Here is a 22,752-nt window from a genome sequence, read left to right as displayed (position 1 = left end):
TGCCAGTGCATCTCTTCCACTGGCCTTCTCAAATAATTTTTAATATTACTTACATAAGAACAGGCCCTAGAAGTCTTCTTTACTTAAAACTAATTCTGAACTCTCATTTCCAGTGAAGCCAATGTGAAATTGGATTGTGTAAGAAATGCAGGCTCAGATTAATAGTTTTTGCTGTGTGCTGCTATTATAGGAATTCAGTGTTGGAGCTGTGTCCATCTCAGCGCCAGTTCATCTTTAATATGTCCTCCTACAGGAGGGGATGAACTCTGCGATTAAAGAGAGGTTCTCCGACAAAGTGATGGATGGCAACATTGCAAACGTCCGGTGGAAAACAACTTAAAATAAGGAGAGAGGGAATATTTTCTTTTGAATTGCAACAACCACAAATCAGTGTGCTTGTAGTTCCTGTCAGACCCCGACACTCAGCTAGCACGATGTGTCTGGCTTGAAAGGCGCAGGAAACCTGCAGCCTTGAGCATTAACACGCCACGTTCCCTTTGCTTGAGGGCAAGCATTTCTCAGTTACCCGAAATGATCTCATTGCAAACTTGGCGAAGATCAAAGCTGCTCGCTTCAGCCTCGTACTGACTTCATCTCAGCACAATTTCACCTGTGGGTTTTAAATCTCGAGGCTGAATGATCCAATTCTCCAAACTCCCTGGTGAGCAAAACGCTTACTACTGACCATAGGCCCAGAGGTTATCTGAAATTAGTAGTAGGAAATATTTTCAGCTGTAGAAGGCATGAGCTTAAGGATTTATTTGAATATTTGCCTCTGTCAGCCTCTTTATTGCATAATTTGCACCAACTTAGATTTTCAAGGTCTCCATTGGAAGTAAGGCCAATTCATACTCCCTGAAAATCCAGCCTACTCACATTGCACTTACACTGCCTTTTGGTCCACTTCTGCATCACCACTGAACTTGTCTCACTTAAGTTTAAGTCACACTTTTTGCTACATAAGCACAAAGGGGACATGGTGAGGAAACCAAGGATATCCAGCTGAGGACCACTCCTGACTTCAATATACGTTACAATTACTGGCTTTTTTTCCTGACGTCCCCTCTTCTGGCCCACCAGTGTGGATCACACCTGTTCACAAACAGCTCAATGGGAATCCAAGGGAACCTCATGTCAGCACTGAGAATACCAAGCGAAGATAGTGTAAGTAGATTTACCTTCTGTTAAATTTATTCACTGTCCTATGCTTTGCTCCCAGGGGAAATCTTAGGTGACATTATAGGGCAACATATATATCAGAAAATTAACAACCTTATCGGCAGCGTACATATCAAAGCGTTCTTGTTCCCGGTGATAAACAAGGATAGCTCAAGTCAAACCAACATCGTAGGGTTTCCACTACAGGTTTACATTTCCAAGAATGAATTTGAACCTTGCTTTTGTTCAGGAAGAGTCACGCTATTCCAATTCTCCATGACATTTCTGACTGAATATATTGTTCAACCATAGTTCATCAAATAATTTGGGACGGCTGCAGGCCAAGTGGTTTGTACAAACCTATTCCAACTACAGACTCCAGAGTGCCCGAAGCTGCATCAGCACCAGCTGCTGTGGCACGTGCCTTGGCGGCCGTGGGGGGCAGCTGTGCCGTGCCTCCTCCAGGCTGCTGCTCCACCTGCCTCGGCACTGCCTGAGCAGAGTGATTGAAGAGTGATAAGCAGTGCATGTTCCCTCCTGAATTAATTACTGAAATGGCATCTACTTTTGGGGTTTGCCCACAAATGATGGGCCTAATTCTTACACGAAGACCTCTTTACCGAGCTCTGTCCGTGTACAGTTATATTACGGTAGGCACAGATATTGTCAGACCTGACTTTTCCAACTTTTGCCTGTCGTAGGAAGTGACAGTAATCTGTGATTCAATTTTATTGTTATTTTGCTGCTGCCTTGGGAGCACAAAATCAAACATAATACTTAAAACGTTTCCCTAGAAATGTTTAAGAAAAAAGATTTTTATTTTTAAGTTGAAAATTTAACTGCATGCTTAACCAACTTCAGTGAAGCATCAATCATACTGGACAAGCAATTTTAAGAAATAAGATAGTTAAAAAAATTAATTCTGAAAATACTGCCAACAATTTCATGATATAGATATTTTTAATATTAAAAGTAATTTGTAAATGTGTCTTTATAAACAATATGCATAAAATAGATCTACTATACTAAGCTCTCTCTTTTTAAATGCTGTTTCACAGTAATTTCTTAGGTATGCAAAATTTTCCCTCAAAGAAATAGTGCAATCTGAAGAACATACATTATGTCAGCGGATTAGAACTACTATGGTCATTAATATAAGTCTTTATAGATTTCTTGTAGGAGTGGATGAAGACTCATATCTGTCTCCGTTTTCTTTATTATTTGCAAAAGCTGCACATGTTCCGTTACAATCTGTCTGAGGTCCGTCATTTTCTGAAGCAACTTTGCAAACAGCTGTGATGATTCTGGATGATTCAGCTTTAGCTGGAGCTCCAAAGCTTGCAACAGATTGTCTTGTATATCTTCAATGGGCTTCACATTTAACAAACCTGGGCGATCTAGGGGAAAAAAAGAATCAGGAGTTGTAAGTTTAGGAAGAATATGGAAATATCAATCTCATGTACTAATTTCTTAGAGATTTCTAAACTTTTACGCATGGCACTTCCTGAAAACTTTGACAATTTCTTAATGTATTGATTTATAAGATTTTATTAGAATTTGCTCAAAGAAGTTTTATAACTAGTCTTAGAAACAGTTCAAGCATTTGTGTGGTGCAGATACAGAGGCAAGTTTATACAATACTATAATGCTTTTTCCACAGTACAGTGGGAGTGTTTATGGGAAGAAAGAGTGAGATATAGTTGGGGGATAAACAACCTGTATCAGGTAACTCACTTTTGGAAAATCAATACATACTTAGATGGATTTCCATGTAGTTGCTACCATTAAAAATGTTTCCTGCTAAGCGGGATGCTAACCTATCTAAAAAAAAGAGCATAAATTCAACTTCTGCAGTCATACTAACCTGAGAGATTGAAAAATCACAGATCAGGTCTTCTCCACACCCAAGCTCCAGTTGCTATTAAGTCTCATGATAGCTTTTAGCATCAGCTCATCAACTTAGCCACAAATGCCGATGGCAGTGGAGAACTGATAGATGTGGCGTGTACAGAAAATGCTTCTTCTGGGCTCATGCCAACAGAGAGTTTTCCTCCGTATGGAGGAGTCTGGGATGGATGTTTACAACCCCAGTCAGCTATCTGCACTACCACAGCTGCGAGAGTCCAGGATTATCTTTGGCATATCTTACTCTTTGGCAAGAACCAAATATTTCTTTTTAAACTGTTATTACCTTTCATAATAATAGCTGTTTTGTTATTTCTGTCTGTCCCCAAATACCTTAAGTGGTTGCAATTATTATCCAACATAATTTGTAACTTGAGGTAATAAATTATTTGATCCTACACTCCTGAAATAATAGTGTTACTTAACATTATTAGATTGTCACATATGATAATGACCACCGATAATTTGTTACTGCTAAACTACTTGATACTGGGTAACACATCCTGATTATCAGAATATTCCATGAAAAAACAGTCAATAATTTAAATTACATTTGCTGTGTATCTATGAAATCAATTTCACAGCTTGATCAATAAAAAGCAGTGCCTATAGCTAGCCTTAAAGCACTTCTCCAAGGCAGTATTTCCATTTCAGGAAGGACAAGAGGTTAATCTATATTAAACATTTTAAAAATAAGGTGTTTTTTTCCTGTCATCTTAGTAACCTTTCTGTTACTGTTATTTTCTGAACTGTGCATCCAGTTCTAGCTCAGCCTGGCTTAGTGTTGTATACTAGAAAAAAGGCTGAGAGAAAAAAAAAAGTTTTTTATAAATACAGTGGGGTTTTACTTCACGGAGAAAAAATTGCAGTGTAAACTAAAAGGCAAAGTTGGCGTGAAAACAAATGAGTATACACAAGCCATGAATACATGTAGGTCACTGGTCAGGATCGTTAACTCTCTAAGAGGTGAGGGTTGGGGAGAGTTTTTCAGAAATAGGAGTATCAGCAAGTTTGAATATGGAGCCTGATGTTTGTTTGACGGTGGCTTTATGAAGTGGCTGCTTGCAGTTGTAGGTGACTGGGCTCTGACCAATTTGGCCACTCTTTCTGTTTGGTATTTCATGCTAATGAGCTGTGCTTGTCTTGCAGAGATCACTTATTTTATACCGTACAACGGATAATACCATGAAATATGGTTCAGAAAGTCTGTAAGTAAATACCTGCAGGCAGAAAGTTGTTTCCAAACAAATGGCCCCTTTTTATTAATTTCCTTTGGCAATACTATCAAGCAATTTTTAAAAAATTCTTAGAGAACGTTTGAGAAATTTTAGATATTTATTTGTAGATTACTCAAGTGCACTGCATGTGCCGCAAAATCTAGTTGCCTTCTTTATATCTTTCAGAAACTTCCCAAATTTCAGCACTTCAAAGCTGTTAATAATTTTGGCTTTGGACTGCGATAGCTTTAAATTTTACTTCTGCATTGCAGATGAACTCTGAACCAGCTGGGTATGACTCAGTGTACAGTGATATAAAAAATCAAAAAGCACAAAGACTGTGGCCTTGATTTCCTCTGAGATTAATCTCCATTTGCCCTCTGCTTCTTTTATGGTGGGAATTTTTAGGGTGTGAGTTTTTCAGAAGTGAAACTCAATTCGAACGTTGTGCTCCCCAGCGCAACTTTCGAGTCCAGGAGGCAAACCCAGAAGATCAGTACTGAGTGTGGAACTTATCAAGGAGCCCCCCAGATTTGGTGCCCCAGGTCAATTGAAGTTTAGTGAGACTTAAGCATCTAAAATCCTTTATCTTCTTTGAAAACCCCCATCTAATGGTTTTATAATGACCCAGTGGAACTAGAGTCAGAAAAGATGACTATGACAAAAGCCTAGGAGATCGTCAGATGTTATTTTTAAATAAGTCAATTCAAGAGGAAGGAAAATTCCCATTGAAGGCAAGAGAGATTTTTCATGAATGAGAACTTCAGGATATGGACATTATTTTTTGGGTGTTGACAGTTTGCTATACTTTCTCACTAAAAATTTCTTACAGAGGAAAATGCTGTTTCTGTTCCAGGAAACTTATCTAAATCAGAAAAAAAAAGGAAATAAGAGCCAAAAGCTTTAACATATAGGTATTATGGTCTATTTCAAGTTGCTAAAATGCTCTTAAATGTATATGCTCCGGACTCATCGGGTTACTGTATCAGAAGGTGTATTTTGTGCCATAAGGAACTCCAGATAGATGTGGCTTGTAGAAAAAAATACAAATGATTAACAGTGAGCCTTGAGAAAAAATGTATATAGAGAATAGGAAGAAACAGGAATGGGAGTAAAGTAGGTGCGATGCTACAGTGGAGGCCTTTGAAGAGGCTGAGACAGAATTGCTGTTTGAAAGCTCACAGAGAAAATTATACAGGGAACTGACAAGGGAAGCGAAAGACAAAAACAAATGAGTTGTAGGAGTTTCTTATGATACAATGAAATAAGGTTACGAAAAACTTACGGAAAGAGAGTTGAAATGATGAAGGTGAGAACTAAAAGTGAATTGGACACCACTTTTAAACCTCTCTGACACAGAAGACTGTCAATTGAAGTTTAGCTTTTTTTACGTGCTGTTTGTGACCTGCCTTTCATCATTCACACTACGCCAAAGGAGTACCACATTTCTCTTATACTATTTTTCTTTATTCATTTTTCCTTTAGGTCTTCATTCATTGTCATACGGCTGTTTCATTTGGTTTGAAAATTCTGCAGGAAGCTGCTCTAAGTAACAAAATCTCCACAGCGACTGGGAAAGGCTAATAGCCCCTTGGTTTTGAGTGTCAGCTGTATGACTGTGTAAATCGGTGTTCTGTACTATCTCAGGGAAAAGCATTTTCTTTGTTTACCTACTTACAGATTTGGATGCTTCTTTCATGTTCCTAACAATTACAATTTTTTTTCTGCTTCTCACATATTTCCATCTGCATGCCTTTACCCATACCTTTATATTTTAATATCTTTAAGTGCATTTTGCATTTAAATACACATTCTAAAATCTTAATATGATAAAGAGACAAAGACACAGCTGACTGAAAAACTGCTGCTTCTTGTGCTGAGGCAGATATGACTCAGCAGTTTGAGCTTTTCCTTCTGAGACTGTCACATGTATTGTAGTCACCGGGATTTTGGTTCAAAGCCCACAGTGATTATCTGCAGTTCTTTGTCCAATTATAAAGCATGTCTTTGTTCTAATGGGTCTGCTAGAGCAGGATTTGTGTAGCAGTCAAATATGAACTATTTCTTGGTACTATTCAGTGAGAAAACTTCAAATTTTGCTGATCTCGGATTGTAGCAAAATTATTGAATATAGTGTTTAAACAGGCAGCAGTGATTCACGGCTCAAAATGTACCGTAAAGAACACACTCAGAAAGCAAAAAAAGTGAATGTAGCAGCATTTCTGAACTCAAATACTAGTTGGGCTGCGTGTTGACTAACAGAGTCTGCGTCTTTACAGGTATACCCTACTACAATTCCCCACACCACAATATCCTGAACGTTGCAGAAGATAAGTTACAGAAGTCCAAGTCCACCCATGAGATGTAAACATACAACAAAATTAACTTTTGAGCTTTTTATTTATTTGAGAACAACATGCCCGAGTGAGTTTACTTTGTTTATAAATGTTGATCATCCCAACAAGTCTTGGACTATATTATCTTTCCTGCCCAACACAGACATCCAACTTGTTCTCCTTAAACCTTCTTACAATAGACTTCATTTTCAGCACCAGTATGTATACTATTTTTAAAGGTGCTTCAAGTTCTTTAACATGTATACCATGGCACTCACTACTGGCTGAGAACGTGTCTCAGCAGCACAGAGGAACACGACAGGGAGGAAGAATATCTCTTGAAGTTTTCCGGATCTCCTTTTACCAAAGCTTATTTATCCAAGTTCCCATAAGTAAAAGAGTGTTGTGATGAGAGTTTGGCATTGCTGTTAAAGGCATAAAGCACTTCTTTTGTAAAAACAAGGTAATATCCTACTGCTCACACACAGAGTCTGTCTCATCAGCATTACATTCAGAGTACTAGAATTTGTTTGCCCTTTACAGTATTGCTTTAAAGCACAATACACCAACATTAAGAACAACTCTTCAGCTTTGTACTAATGAGTTCAGAGTAAATTTGGAATCATTGAGACAGAGTGAGGCTGCACTGAGCAGCTTGGAAACAATAAAATGATTGACTGTGGAAGTGGGAGTACTTTCATTTTGTTGCTATTCCAGTTAATTGGTCAGCTTTTTATATTTTGTTACATGGGCATTTTGCCTTTTTACATATAACACAAAGGCAACTGTTTCAATATCAAAAGGCTGAACTGTTTTATAGGATTTGTGGCAAATTCCAAGCACTCACTTCACAATGAAAAGCTTTCTACATGTAATGTTCCAGCTGGAATTATCTTTCTCTTTCCCTTCTCTCTTCTTTTTAGAGCTGCATAAGAGAGAGCACCAGCGGAGCCAGCAGAACTAACACAATTTCGCTAGGCAATAACAGATTCACTCAGAATTAGAGTGTTTGGCTTGGATCTTTTCTGTTTCACAAACTGAATTACTTTTTAAGATATTTGTACACGGGATTTCTTGAATTGACTTAAAAATTACAGTACTCCTGCAGCTAGTAAAATCCTTGAGGTAATATGAACTGGTTTTGAAATCCTATTTTCAATGAAATAATCCTGGTTTGATATTCATGTACTTCTTACAGAAATTAAGTTCCGTAAGAATATAACTCTTACAAAAACCGGAGCGTGTGAGACATCTGAGAAACAGGATTTCAGTTCTATGCCACATAAGATATTACAGTCCCACAGGACGCATACAGTTCAATATATATTATATCTGACTCTAAATTCCATGATAAAAACCATTTTCTAATTGGCAGCAAAGCTCAATTTTTTTTCAAAATATAAACTCGGGTTTTACTATATAAACTATATTATAAACTATAAAATAACTATAATGATTTTTGTGAAAAAAAAAGTTCTTGATAAAGACAGGAAAAGATCTTTACTATCAAGAAATGAAAGGATTTTCTTAGAAAGGACTAATTTATGTTTATACGGATTTATATATTTATATGGATTTGCTTCAGAATTATTTAAGAGCTAACTCTTAAAATTCAGTAGCTCTTTACAGATCTCTGTTTACAAATTATTCTTAAAAGACTTGTTGATAGATCTGGTTCAACACTGTTGATTTCTTTCTGTGGATCATTGTCCTCCTGAGATCTAAAATGTAAGATTAGTTACATCATACCTATTTCCTCTAATATAAACCAAACATCACTGAAGACCTAGCGTTACAGATTGCAAGTTGCCTTTTTTCAATTAGGAGTGGATTTTCAGAGGCCTGTTTCTTATCTGTCAAATTTCATTATATTAGAAAATGCAAAATATTGGCATGTTTTGTGTAGTGCCCTAATAGGCTTGTATAATTTCTCCTCTTCCATCAAAGCCAAACAAAATATACCAGTAACATATTTTCCCTTCCTGAATTAATTCCAAGTCCTCAGGGATCATTGTGTTCGAAGGTTTGCACAAGAAAATGTCTTCTGGGAATTGTACTTGTTTGAAGTGGATTTAGTTAGTCTAATAAACCATATAGTGATACCACATTTTTACTGAATGAAACACAATGCCAGACGTAATTGTATGTGATTTTAAATGAAGCTATACATAACAATGCACTCGCAACAGAATGTTTGTTTTTAAAACAATAGCATGTGGTTGTTGTGTTTGATTGCTTAAACATAATTTAATAACAAAATACTCTGCGTTGCTCTGTGAAGGCTCTGAATTCATGACATTCAGCACATTCCTCCCATTGATAGCTGCACTACCATTCTAAGCCAAAACACACAAAAATCAGTAGGGTAAAATTTTCTTTGTGCAACATCACTAACTTGATAGTATTGGCCAAAGTCAAAGATCTTCAACATGACCTGAAATGCATACCTGATATCTGAGATTCTCGGTGGAACGGTTTGTAAGTGAACTAAGTCTGGCTAGCATTCACTACTTTACAAAACATAATAGCTACATCACCGCAGAATGAGATAGAGCATATTGACTGTCTTCAAAACCTGAAAATTGAGTGCCTTTTCAAATGAAGTGTTAAAATGCATGTGGTCTGATGACCTGGGCTTTCAGATTCATGCTTTGCTCAAAGCATAATGTATAAAGATTAATATAAGCAGAGCAGCTTAGGAAATCTGAACAGAGCAGACACACAGCCCCTGTTTTTCTCAGGCATTAGAAGAGCATTGTTTCTTGAGAAATGCATTCTAACCCCCCACCCCCCCTTTTAAAGGCAAATAAAACCTTGCAGGAGTGAAACAAACAACAACATCAGAAAACATCATAACAATCCTGTAAGCCAAAGGCCACATACATTTTGAAATTTTTACGGAGTCAAAGCTATTTGTGTACAATTAGCAAGCCACACAATCTAATTGCATGTTTAAAAAACCCTCATGCAGAATTTTAACTTTTAGAAGTTCTTGCCAGTGAATTTCCACCCTTCCTGTTTTCAGAAAGACAGTCCTGATTTTGTTTTCTAACTAAATGGACTGCTGATTCAGCAGGCATTTCCAGCTCCATCATTAGTATCAGGTCATTTACATTTTTACTTTCTGCCTGACACTGAAAAAAGTGCAAACAACATCAAGAAAGCTGAAAATTAATAAAATACTATGTGTAAATAAACTCATACCCATCCTGTAGTGCTGAGCACTTTCCTGTTTGGACAGGAATCAAAAGTGTCAATTTTATTATATAAAATATCATATTAAATAAGACAGCACTTACCTCCACTTAGTATAATGACAGCTATAAATATTGCCAGGTCACTGTCATCTAATTCCAGTGCATTGAACTTCACAGCAAACTCAAACTTGGGTTCCATAAAGTCACAAAAAGGTTTTCTCAGGCTCTTCAGGAACTCCCGTGTCATGAATCCTTGTCCATCAGATATAAGAACTCCATCTTTATTCATCAGAGAAGCCAGGAGAGTATATATGATCTCATGGACGCCATATTTCAGGAGAGTTACTTGATCATTCAGGTCAAGATTCACAAAACCTGGAATGTTCTTGGCAAATTCTGTGATCTCCTGCACTGCCTCCACTGAGCGGAACTGGCATCGCTGGAAAATGCGAATTGCTACTTCTTTGTTCTCCTCCTGCAGCGGTGACACATGCTTGCACTTGATCTGATCTTCTCCCATCATTAAAGAGTTCATGTCATAAATAACAAATGGCTAAAAATGAAAGGAAAAGAGAATTTACTTTCAAATGTCCTTTCTATGGACATTTTACTCCTGAGAAAGGGAAGTACCGTACAGAGGTATCAGAAAACACTTAGATATCTATGAAAAATATATCAAGGGTTATACTCCCTTGATTTATTCCCAAAAGAGTTAAACCTTCATAAACCTATTAAAGCAAATATCCACACGATGTTAAAATGATTTACAGAAAGCACAAGTAGTTCTTAAGGACTTCTCACATGTTCCATGAATTCACATTCTAAAAATAGGACTTTGGCTGATACTTTTTTTAATAATTGGGCGAGAGGGGTAAGGAACACTATTTTAAAATAGCCATGATTTTTGCCTTTTTGTGTTTGTTTGGTTGGTTTTTTGGGTTTTTTTTGTTTGTGTGTTTGTTTTGTTTTGTTTGTTTGATTGGTTTTGTTTCATAGAAGTTCTGTAATATCAGAATTCAAAATTTGGAATGCTTATAAACAAAAGATTAATATGTTACTCCTTTTACCTGCATTTTAATGGCTTCTATAAAACAGAAACTAGTAAGTGTACACTGACATGCTTTCACTTCTGATGATATAGCTTCTTTTTTATAGGAAGACAGAGTATATTCACATTTTGATTACTTCATACACTGTAATGTTCTTTCCAAGTTTTATCCTTCTATAAAATACTGCAAGTAGTATCAACTTTATGGTATTGATTATCTGACAAACTTAACCTTTTGCTGTTAATTCCTTTAAAAATAACAAAGTTAGGATGCATTTAAACTCAAACAAGTTGTCAATGAGATAGAAAACACAAATAACACGTTACAAACTACAGCAGCCAATTCAGAACACAAGAATGAAACTGACTGTGAAATAATCTCAACTGGAATAAATCAATTTTGAAAGCAGATTAGAATAAATAGTGCCAGGAAAACTTTCGTTATGATCTGGAAACAATCTGTTTCAGAATATGCAGAAGAAGCTCCTGGTTTTAAAGAAGTGGTTAAGCGAGGATTTCTTGACTTTATCTGAAGGATCTTTTCGTTAGAGAATAAATGACTAAATAGTTCATTGATGCACTGAAAATATATCTACTGATATTAATATTAATTAATATACACCAACAATTGAACTACAGAAATTCATTTTTTAAATTTAAGATCCTTTAGGATTACAGATTCTAATGCCTTAGTCACATGGGTGCTCACTGTCATGTTTTCATATTCACTATATGCTGCAGAACAGATTCAAAAAACCCCCAAACCTCCCTATACATAGTCTGTGGTCCTCTCCCACAGAATCAGCTTCTGGAAACTTCTAAAATGCTATTCCTATTTGATTAAATCGGTTTTGAAGTCTATTCAGTGCTAAATTATGATGGAAGTTTTAAAACTGAAATTAGCTGCTTTCTTTGGCGTCTCTTGGTGCCGTCTGAGGAGGATGTTGCCCATGGATGCTTGTCACTACCCGCCAGCTAGAGGTTACTGCTCCCATCGCCCCCTGCAAGTTCTGCAGACGGAGCTTGTGCAAGCGCTTGGTCGTCTGGCTCAGGCTAAGTCGAAGGCAAAGCTCCGACCTGCTTTCACCAGGAAGAAAGGAGGGGTGGTGGTGGTGTGACAGCTGACAGTTTTGTCCTTAACTGATACAGCTGCTTGGCAAAAAGAGGTCTAGCTGGGAACCAAAACACTAATATCTGCACAAGATGATTTCGGTTTTCAAAATGGTTTCATTACATCGGTATTCTGCTGCTGACAAGACCAATGGAAGTAGTGCTGTCACTGTCACAGTAACCGCAGGCAAACCTAGCTCCAGACCATGAGGTTCAGTTAAATAGAGTGTGAGGTGTGACACAATTTTTCCACTTGCACCAGGAATTCAGTGTGAAACCGAAAAAATAAACACGCTGCACTGAGAAAAGCCAGAAGAATAAGGTATTTTTCAGTATGTAATGTTATTTTGGCAGCATTTTATACATATCTGTACGTAGGTATATGCAGGCATATGCAAAATAGTGGAATAACAAGACTATAGAGCCTTTTAAAATACATGTTTTAGTAATAGTAGGTCATTTTGGTTTCCTTGTAGAAAATTTTAAGTGGGAGCACAAAGTACAAGGAAATGCCATCTATCCACTGCATGTACACGTGCTTTAGAAAGACTATACTATGCCACCAGCCTACTGACATTAGAAGATGAAAATCAAGAAAGAGTTCAAAACAAGTAAAGAATTTTTTAGCATAAATATTCAGATGAACTTTGTGAGTAGAATTTTATGCCAAATGAGCACTGGATATCCCATAAGAGGATGAGTTAGTAATTTTGATTTTGACACACTCAGTTAGCATATCCAATTATTTTCAGTTAATGCAGATGATTTAACAATTAAACAATAATATAAATTTAAACTATGTCCAGAGTAAACAGTTTGATGTTCCAGCGCACAAAGTCCATTACAGTTCAAATCATGTAAATGTTATTACGTATTAATGTTAATTAATAGTTATATATGCATATCAATATTTATAAACAATAAATTAATATTAATAAATAATTAATGTTAAATACTATCACTCTTTCAGTGTTAATTTTAAAACGATTGAAAATTTGCAACAAAATGAAAAGCTGAATCTTGTGTCTATTGCTTTGTTGCTGTATTGTAATTGGCAAAGTTTTAAAACTTTCAAAAAAAAAAAAAAAGAACATAATTTATGGCATACTATATATTTACTAAATGAGTATTGCATTAGTGTAACTTGCAGACATGACCAAGTTGCATAAGCCCAGATGTTTGTTAAGCGCCCAGCACAGCCCAGCAGCAAACCACGTGCTAATTGACTTCTATGACAGCTTCACAGAACCTTACAGAACAAAAGCAGAATTTGTGGATGCACTTGGGACCTCAGAAGCAAACTTCCCAGATTTTTAAACACACATCTGGAAAAATGGAAGATGAGAGCACCATAGGTAACCCTGCTCAAAATGCTGTCATGTTCCAGAGTGTGTGGTGGGCAGCTGCAGACAAAAGGAGCAGGGCTCCTGGTGACGTTTTTACGATGAAGAGGAATAAACAAGATAGATAATTAAGCACCCTATTTTTCTGTTTCCCAACGCAGATACATAGTTTTTAATAACACACTTAAGAAACCCTAAATTGCTTAATTAATACTTTCCCAGTAAGCTAAATTTCTGATACAGAGAGGGAACTGCAGAAAGACTTGGAAAAAGCAATGACCCTCAAGTGGACTTAGCATATCAGCTTTCTGCAGAATAAAAAAAAAAAATGCTAGTTCAAGTTTTATGTAGTCCGTGATGAAAAGTTACTCAAATTGTAAGTGTCCACCATATCTGAAGTTTTTATATGAGGGGTACAACCATATTAAGGGCAATATTTAAATTATGATTTTAACTATCTTTCAAGAAAAAAAGCCTGAAATAACCTCCACATTCAATATGGTCAGTTTTCTAATCCTGACAATTTTTTTTCCGATGATTCTAGAAAATATATCAAACTAAGAGTTATAAGTTTTGGAATACTATTTTGCTCTTTAGGTATTAATATAGTGACAAAATTTAAAGCCTACTATAATTATCAGGTCTTCTTCATCCTCCTCTCACTGATACAGAGGATTGTTATGTACCACCAGTGAAGTTTCCAAAGCAACCCACAAATACACATATCTCTATTCCCTACTTTTCAAAAATTTTCTTGTAGACTCTCCTAAAATTCCAATAGCACCAACACAAGATACTGATCTGATCCAAGATGAGAGAGTTAAATGCAGGAAGTCATCAGAGCATCATGAGAATAAGCAGCATAGTTGAGGCTAGCAGTGGTGCTGGTACTGGGAATCATTTGACACATGAAAAAGAACTACACTTATGAAAAAGAATATTCCTTTGGGTACATCTAGTGCTAATAATATGCTATGATAGGGCTGCATGAATAGTACAACAACCAATTCCTGACAGCTAGATAGCTACCTTAAACAGATAGTGTGGAAGATAACCTTTGGTGAAAGAGAAGGAAAACGGGAAGAGTGGATCAGAGAATACAAAAAGGTTAAGATGACCTTCAAATTCTTGTACTGGTTTCAAGTATTTTATTAGGTGAACTTGGAGTTTTTTCAAATAATGTTTACTTATCCTATCTAAAAACATTTCCTGTGTTTCAGACACAGCTTGAAATATGTAACTGCCAACAGCAAAGCTTTTTTTTTTTTTTTTTTTTTTTTTTCTTTTTTAAAGATTGTCAATGTGGTAAATCATTTACTCAAAAGAAAGAGAAAAAAAACTCCCAAAAAACAAAACAGAGGGAACTAACTGATTTGTCTGTTGTCTTTCCTGTCAAGATCGCCCTCGCCTTGGCTTTGGTCAGAGGGAAGGACTTTATGTATGAGTCATACAAATGTTTGGCAAGTGCTCGTAGATCAGCAGATTCAGGGTTTAACTGGTCGATGTCGCTGGAAATCTCTGCCAAGAGCTTCTCCTTCTCCGCCTGTGGCATTCTCCCAAACCTGATGGCTGAAGAAGATGACAAGCAATTACTATAGCTATAGTAACACCTAAAAAAGCATATCTGAATACCTTTTTATGTCACTTTTTGTTATGACCTCTTGAAGTTTTTATTAAAACAGTACTTAGGCAAGTAAGAAAAAGATGATTTTTCTCCAGTATTATAGGCAAAAAAAAGCTGAAGTGCTTTAAATAAATGTAAACAAACAAATCTCAAAGAGGAAATAATCTATGTGCCCAAACAGTTAAGATTACAATATCTTGCTTGGAAATGCAAAACCTATTGTCAGCTCACCTGACAGAGCTGGTGAAAACCACTCTACCTCCAATCTAAATAAAATGTAAGGAATCTTTAAAATATTAAAATTCTGTTGGCTTAGGGCAGGAACCACCCTTCAGCCTTCTATTGTTTTGGGCAAATCACCATATGGGTCTCAGATTCTTCATTTGTTTAGAAACAAAACACTCACATGCCTTGTAGGAATAAATTCCTAAATAGTTCAACAGGACTTAATGTAGCAAGTGCTATAAAATGTTACCAAAAGAATTAAGGAATGAGAAAGAAGGTTGCACAGGGAATAAGAAAGCCAGAAAAGGCTGAGTTCTTCATGGTAACTCTATGTGCATGCAGTGTTGAAAGAACAAGAGGTGGTTCTGCCTAGTCATACCCGCTCACCATTGCTCAACAGCGATGTAAGGCGGGCTGTAAAACTCCTGCTTTTACACCTATGTACTTACTATCCAAGACACTATTTATTCATATGGGGACTGACTTGGAAAATATTTCAAATGAGCCATCAAGATCAAGACTGATTTATCATGATATTTCAGTAAACAGAAATTATTTTATTTTATGAAAACAAAACAGAACAAAAGAGCATCAAAACAAAAAACAGAAGGAAGAAATAAAGGTTTGCATTTTGGCCTTAGGAGGAAATGGAAATAATAAAATATTTTTTCAGCAATTAGTGTCCTCCCTGGTTATAGTAAAAATGCTGTTAAGATCATACATATGAATGATTGTGCTAGGGACATTGATTCAGGAAATGACTAGCCACTTTCCTTTTACAAGTTTGCTTGCAGTGTGCTGATGGACAGAAATAACACTTTTTTCCCAGAAAAAAATAATTGTGCCAGAAAACATAACACCCCCATCTGTCATATATTATAGTTATTGATTGGTTCTCTTCTTTCATGGCTGTAGAGACAAAGTTGTTTATTTTTACAGCTCTGCTACATTTCTCTTTCAGTAAACTCAGTCTCCAAATGATGCATGCTGTAAATTTAATATTTACTTGGGTATTCTTAGAGTTAACACGGCAGAATAAAAATCATCGTGAAAGGAATTCTAGTTCAGTAGGTACAAATGAACATATTCTACTTCCCCCACCCCACCTCCCCCACCCTGAAAATGTCTGTTGCTTATAATTTTTTCATATGGGAAATTTTGAATAATTGCCAGTTTATATTTGTTTTGGATCATATATACGATGGCATATGTAATTTTTTCCTCTCTCATAGGAAAGACTAAGTATTCTTACTCAGCTGTTAACAATAGTTTTCAGGGAGACGTCACTGCTCTCCTTTCTTCTGAGAGCAAAAGAAATTATTAACTTCATATTAGTTTATATGACATACTAAAATGTCTCAAAGAGACTAACACCGTTCCGTAAAGAAGTGAGTAGATGAACATATGATAACGTTAGTGATGTATAAAAAATTAGTATCAGACAAAAGGAGACTTCATATTGTACTTAGCGTAACCTAAATAAAAAGATGAAAAAAATCATCATAACTACAAAGGAGTTAATTCAGCCACATATGCTTCCATGAACACTGTGTATCAAGATGGTATTTTCATTTTGCAGTTAAGATGGATTCTCTCACTATTAAAAATTCTTATCTGTAGTTAACACAAATCCTTCGAGTTTTTTTAAAAAACATGTATGGATGTGATAACATTAAACCCATGATAATGATATCTGCATTTTAGACATCCTTGAAGATGTAAATGAAGAAGTATGAGTATTCCATGCAGTAAGTAGAGTGAAGACTCACTGAAAATATTTTATAGCATTTACAGATTATTTTTTTCAGATACTTAAGGACTGATTCAATAAAAAAAATATCAAACCATCATCAATGTAATAAAGCTAAAATATATTAATACAATATTGTAAGAAGTTGTTGCAGGGACAACATGTATAACTAAAATGTGGGGTCAAGAAGGTGTTAAAATAATAATATAGCTAATAAAAGTGTTAAAGGTTATTTAAAAGCCCATGTTGAACAGTGTGGCTAGACATTTGTTAAACTTATATTTTCATTAAAAGCTATTATGTTCTTCACTAAACCTGGTTTCAGTGTTAGTATTATTTTAACATTAAATTTGTGACATGCATCGGATTATGTTTTATGATTAATTTGTCCACTCTTCAAATGTGTATTTTGCAATAGTTTCATCAACGGGAAAAATCTTGTGATACTTTGGTGCTTCTGATTGGGTTCTTGCTGACAAATTCAACTCCCCCTCACCATCTTTTTTTGAGGAAGAATATGCAAACTGAAGACCTAAGTGAAGCCTAGCAAGACTTCTCAGACCAATACAGTGGACTTTTTAATCTGGAAAGAAACCAAGGGAAGTATTAGCTTCATATAAAGGACTGTTAATAAAAAAGGAACACAGGAACTCTAAGGATCATGTCCTTTGATAGATTTCACAGTCATATCAGGAACTAGGTGCTTTGGGCCAGAAAAAAGTTTTGTTATGATAAATCCTACTTGTAAACTATTTTGACATTTTATATGGAATAAATTTATAACATTATATGTAGTATCTTCATAATATGTTTACAACAAATTATGCATCCCCAGCAGCCTGATGTGAATGCTATAAGCTCGTTCTGTAAGCACACTAACTCTAACTGTTATGGAAACAGAGCTTGACTGAACACCAGTATGAGACATGATTCTGTTGTGGGCCTGTTCTTGAGAGCTGGGGTTTGCAGAGGCAAATTTATAATCTGGACTCTCACTGGCGTGACTCCCTTTCATCAAGGTTACTTCTACAAACCAGGGATTGAAAAAAAAAAAAAAAAAAAAGACAGTATATTGCTTCCCCTTCCTATGTTTTAACATTAACTTAGCTCTAAAATAGTTCATACACTTCCCCAATGCATTAAAAACAATAGAATTTTATTTTCTTTTATCTTTCCCCCCCTCCTCCCCTTTTCTAATCAGTTATCTACTGAAACTTTCTTAATGATGCACCACAGCGTATGTACCAGCTATGACACTGATTACTGAAATAGAGGTTTAATGTAGAGATTTTACTGAAAAGATCAGGGATTTTCAAAACAGATTTGAACAAAAGATTGTTTTATCATTAGAGAATAACTGATTGAGCTCTATAATTGTATTCTTTTAAAGAATAGAAACCAGACCGGTAACAAACATCTTGCTAGAAATTCATACATGGGTGAATAGACTAGTGCCTTTTTTTTTCAAGTAAGTTTGCCAGAACTGAGGAGGATAGTTTCCTTTTTAAAACTTGTGGCAGTTTTCCACATAACTGATTCTACTGTTGCACTAATACTGCCAGTATAAAATGGGCTTGCTTTTAGTTTTGAGTATAAAATGACAGCATAGTATATATACTGTATTTTCTAAATATACCCCTTATCCTATACCCTGATTCCTGTGCAGAGCCTTGTGTCCTGTCCAAGAGGCTTTGGGAAAGTAAATTACAGTATTTGTGCTAGCAATTTGGTATTGCTAAACAATGTATTGTTGATAGTTCCCTGTTAAAAGTTTACATAGCACTGGTGTAGAATTGATAATAAATGACAACTTACATTGTGTTTACTTTTTTAATGGAAAATAAGATTGACCAGGGGTGTTCCAGAATCACATTTCTGGTGTGCTTATTCATCCCAAATAAAGCATGCCAAATTACCTTTGCAAATTAGTTACGAACCCTAGTGCTTGTAATATAAAATTCTACTAATTTACAGAGCGTACTGAAGTACGTAATACTGTTAATATTTCATTTCCTGTTAATAATTCTAGAGGAGATGCCTTCTTTCACTTACCATTTATTTTTATTTTTCTTGTGACTGTGATACTTATGTTCCTGAAAAGCATTTGAGATCTCTGCTTGAAAAGTGCTATAAACCCCAAATACTATTTTTTACTGTGCTATCTGCTTCAGTGCTTTTCCTTGTTGGAATCATATCTAACTTTTTGTTTCCATGTGTTTTAGAATTTGTATAATTTTTATATATACAGTCAAAAACCCCTGTGAACATTAATGTTAAATCAGAGCCTTGTCTTCACTGTGCTAAATTTTAAGAATGCAAACACCCTTGTGTATAATCTATTTTGAAGTTGAAGCCCAAAGACACAGAGGAAGACTATATCAAATCATACATGATTAAAACTGCATAGAAATTTACTATACATTTTAAAGGAATATTTGGCATAGGTTTGGCATGATGCTAATTCTTCTATGACGATCAGATTCCTGGTTTCTCTTTTAAAAATTACTATTTAAAATTCCTTCTGCATAAATGAAAAAGGGAAAGAAACCCAGAAACAGCAGAAGTATCACTGCCAAAGGTAAGACTGAATTATATAGCAAGTCTGTTAAAATGCTGAGATTACTGTGAAAGTAAATTAGCACATACGTTGTTATATGGTAAACTAGGTTATAAACATTAACGTCTATTCCTGAACACTTGCATGCTGCATTCAGAATTGAGTTAGATGTAATAGCTTTCTGTGCTATGAGTAAGCTTTGTTACATCAATGTCAAATCAGTCCAAACTACCCCCCTGTTATCAAAGAATGCACAAGCTGATTAGCTAATCAAAGCAGTATAGCGGGGGGGTGGGGGGTGGGGGGTGGGGGGGTGGGGGGGTGGGGTGGGGTGGGGTGGGGTGGAGTGGGGGGTGGGTGAGGTGGGGTTGGGGGTGGGGGTGGGGGGGGGTGTTATCTCTCACTGGCCTAAAACACCCATCGTTGGTTTAACAACCCACTTGAGCTGGATTGCCAGCTATCAGATCACATGTCTACTCAGTTCAGCAAAACAGCCCCTAGTATTAGCAGTTTGCATTTAGCAGATAGGACCAAGTCTTCTAAACACAGGAACTGACTTCACTAAGAATAGGAACGAGATCTTACTGTCCTCTGTACTATATAAATCCTTAGGGCATATCTTGTTGCCTGCTATCATAATATCAGACTTTTACATAGATTAATTTGGCAATAATGAAATCCCTCAGGAATCTCATAATATTTTTTTCTTGTGTTTAGTGTGTGAAAACTATGCTTGGGGCAAAGTTTGTTATGCACCTTTGTATGGATTGTTTATTAGCAGTCCATCATCTCCACATGTCTTTGTTTCTTTCTAAATGGGCTTTTTTAGGATGAACTAATAATAGCAGTGGATCTTTCATGATCCACTTTTAAACACTGTCCCTATTTCATGAACATATGTGTCTGAAGTAATTCATGAATTACGAGAATAAACTTTCCTAAACAAAAGGTGATCATGACCCAAAGGTATATTTTCAATATAGCACTTCGTTAACAACATAAAGTTAGAGAGTTCTGAATAAAACATTCAAATCTTCTAATGTGATAGGCAAAAGGATAGTTTAACTTTTTTTTTTACACTTTAGAATATATTTTATAAATATTGTATTAGTTGCAGCAGATTCTGTTCAGTGCTTCGTAACATTTCAGGCAAAATCCAGTTATGTTCAAAATTCAGCCTAGTAGTTTCCTTTTGGAGAAATTGTCATTTTCAGGGGACTGAGACAAAAGTCAGGGAGAGGTCAGGCACCAGGAGATTTACAGAAGGTTATGTTATAATATAATTTGGAAAGTGGGATTTTAGATGAGAGGAGAAGTAAGAGGGATTGATGATACCTACAGAGGTTAGGGTGGGAAAAGGAGAGTTTACAGAATGGATAAGAGTTCACAGTATTTCTGGTGGTTTAGGAAAATTTCAAGGATGGGTGACATCCTTTTCTGCTTCTCTCTCCACCTCCCTCCTGTGACCCTGGCCTCATCTACTATTTCCCTGGACCACTTATTCTCCTTGCTACTCTATCTTCTCTCTCCTCCATCTACACTCACAGCAGGTCCAGCTTCCTTACCTCCTGGGGGCCTGGGAAGCAGATCAAGGCAGGATTTGTAGGGGTAGGAAGGGCAGGGGCAAACCAGAAGGCTGGTGTAAGACATCTGGAAATATGGCTTGCTGCTGATGCTGCAGGGGTGGAAGGGGTTCAGATGGCGATGTCTGTCACAGTAATAGAAGGTTGTGCAGGTTTGGGCACGTGCCTGCTGGAACATAAGATCTCTCTCTCTTCCCTTTGGCAGTTATTTCTTTTATTTTCATTTACAGTATTCTTCAAATGTCAGTGATTTAAAACCAACAGTAAGACACTATGTGCTATGTTATATCCTTTGCCTTTCAGTGGGAAAAAACTACAGACTATTTATCCTTACGCCACATTTCACAGCTTGGAGAAGTCACTACAATTGCTTATAGGCCATTCTGTATAGCACTCTCCTGACTGTCTAGATTATTTTTGAGCATAAATAAGTCCTCACATAGACTATAAACAGTTTCTTATACTAGAAAACACAAAATAAAGCCAGGGCGGATACCTGTCTGAATTTACTGGGCATATACCCAGACTGAGCAATTAACTGCTCCCAGAACTGATAATAAAGACATATAGCCATGCGTGCTCTTTTTTCCATTACAGTAGTTAGTTTTATATAAATAGCATTTTTAGTAGAAGAGAAAAAAATAAATTTAGATTGCTAAAATTTTTTGGTTCTAAAAGAACAAAGCTTCTGCTTAGTGGTACTTCAGAATACAATCTGAGCAACTAAGGGTTAAACACAGAGTGCACTGTGGCTAGAGAAGAAAAGGAAAACAATATTCAAAGCATGAGAACACTACTGTCTTTTTTAACCTTCAGCCAAGTGGTATGTAGCATTTATACGTGAAAAAATGTGGTTGTAGCTGCTAAGTGTCTCCTTGCATTCCCTGTTTTTGCAAATGCCCTACTGATTTTGCAATAATATGTCTATGCAAAGACATAGATTGGAACCCTCAGGCACAAATAATCCACATTCTGATTCCAAGCATTTAAAATTCAGAATTCACTGCCCAAATGGCTGAACTTCATTCTGTAGATGTAACTTAAAAAAGTATCTCAGTGTCATTGACAACATCCAGCGTTGCATTTCTGCATGCATCTTTATACAGGCCTGTGCCTTGAAAGGCAAGATTTAGTTCTTTTTTATAGATTTGTTTGTTTATAAATGATGGAGGAGCGAGGGTGTTGTTTCATGCAATGTAACGTAACCAGAGTGGGCAAAAAATGCAAATGTAGAAGCCAATACTTGAGTATAAACACTACTAACTCCCTGTTAGGTGAACTGCTGGTGAGAGCAAAGGAAAGCGTTCCTTCAGGCCCTGGGACAAACGGCTTTGCCTTTCCCCTCCTCTCTGTGCTTCCCCCCGACTCCCATAGCCATGGCCTCTGCTGGTGCCACAGCTTCTGCCCTGGCACTGGCTGAACGGGAAAAAATGTCAGGTGAAATGTTAATTTTAAAAATACTTCTTGGGCCCTTCATGTTACTAAGCCAGAGAGAACAGTCTTAGCCTCCCCCTTCTTGATAAGGCCGCACATGTTTCCCATTGACATAATTGGAAGCTATGTTGCTAGGTTATGAGGGAATTTGGCATGCACCTTGAAAATAATAATAATAATAATAATAATAATAATGAAACCTCCTGAATTACTATAAAAATACCCACAGTAGCATTTCAAAATTAGATTTATTTTTAAGTGCTAC

General features: G+C 36.3%; 1 protein-coding gene across 3 annotated transcripts in view; it reads right to left on the bottom strand.

Moving 5' to 3' along the window:
• Nucleotides 1-1,169: 1,169 nt before the first annotated feature.
• Nucleotides 1,170-22,752, bottom strand: part of PPARG (peroxisome proliferator activated receptor gamma) — a 62,058-nt gene continuing 40,475 nt past the window's right edge. For all 3 annotated transcript variants that reach the window (XM_055709349.1, XM_055709348.1, XM_055709347.1), the window contains exons 5-7: nucleotides 14,684-14,883; nucleotides 9,916-10,366; nucleotides 1,170-2,555 (exon numbers count right to left, since the gene is read on the bottom strand). In XM_055709349.1, coding sequence (XP_055565324.1) covers nucleotides 2,308-2,555; nucleotides 9,916-10,366; nucleotides 14,684-14,883 — 899 coding nt within the window. In that variant the 3' untranslated portion in view covers nucleotides 1,170-2,307. The remainder of the gene's footprint in view (nucleotides 2,556-9,915; nucleotides 10,367-14,683; nucleotides 14,884-22,752) is intronic.

Source organism: Falco cherrug, chromosome 4 (assembly GCF_023634085.1).
Source record: "Falco cherrug isolate bFalChe1 chromosome 4, bFalChe1.pri, whole genome shotgun sequence".
In the NCBI taxonomy this organism is placed as follows: domain Eukaryota; kingdom Metazoa; phylum Chordata; class Aves; order Falconiformes; family Falconidae; genus Falco; species Falco cherrug.
Note: the sequence above shows the minus strand (reverse complement) of the source record. Positions and strands in the feature narration are given on the sequence as shown.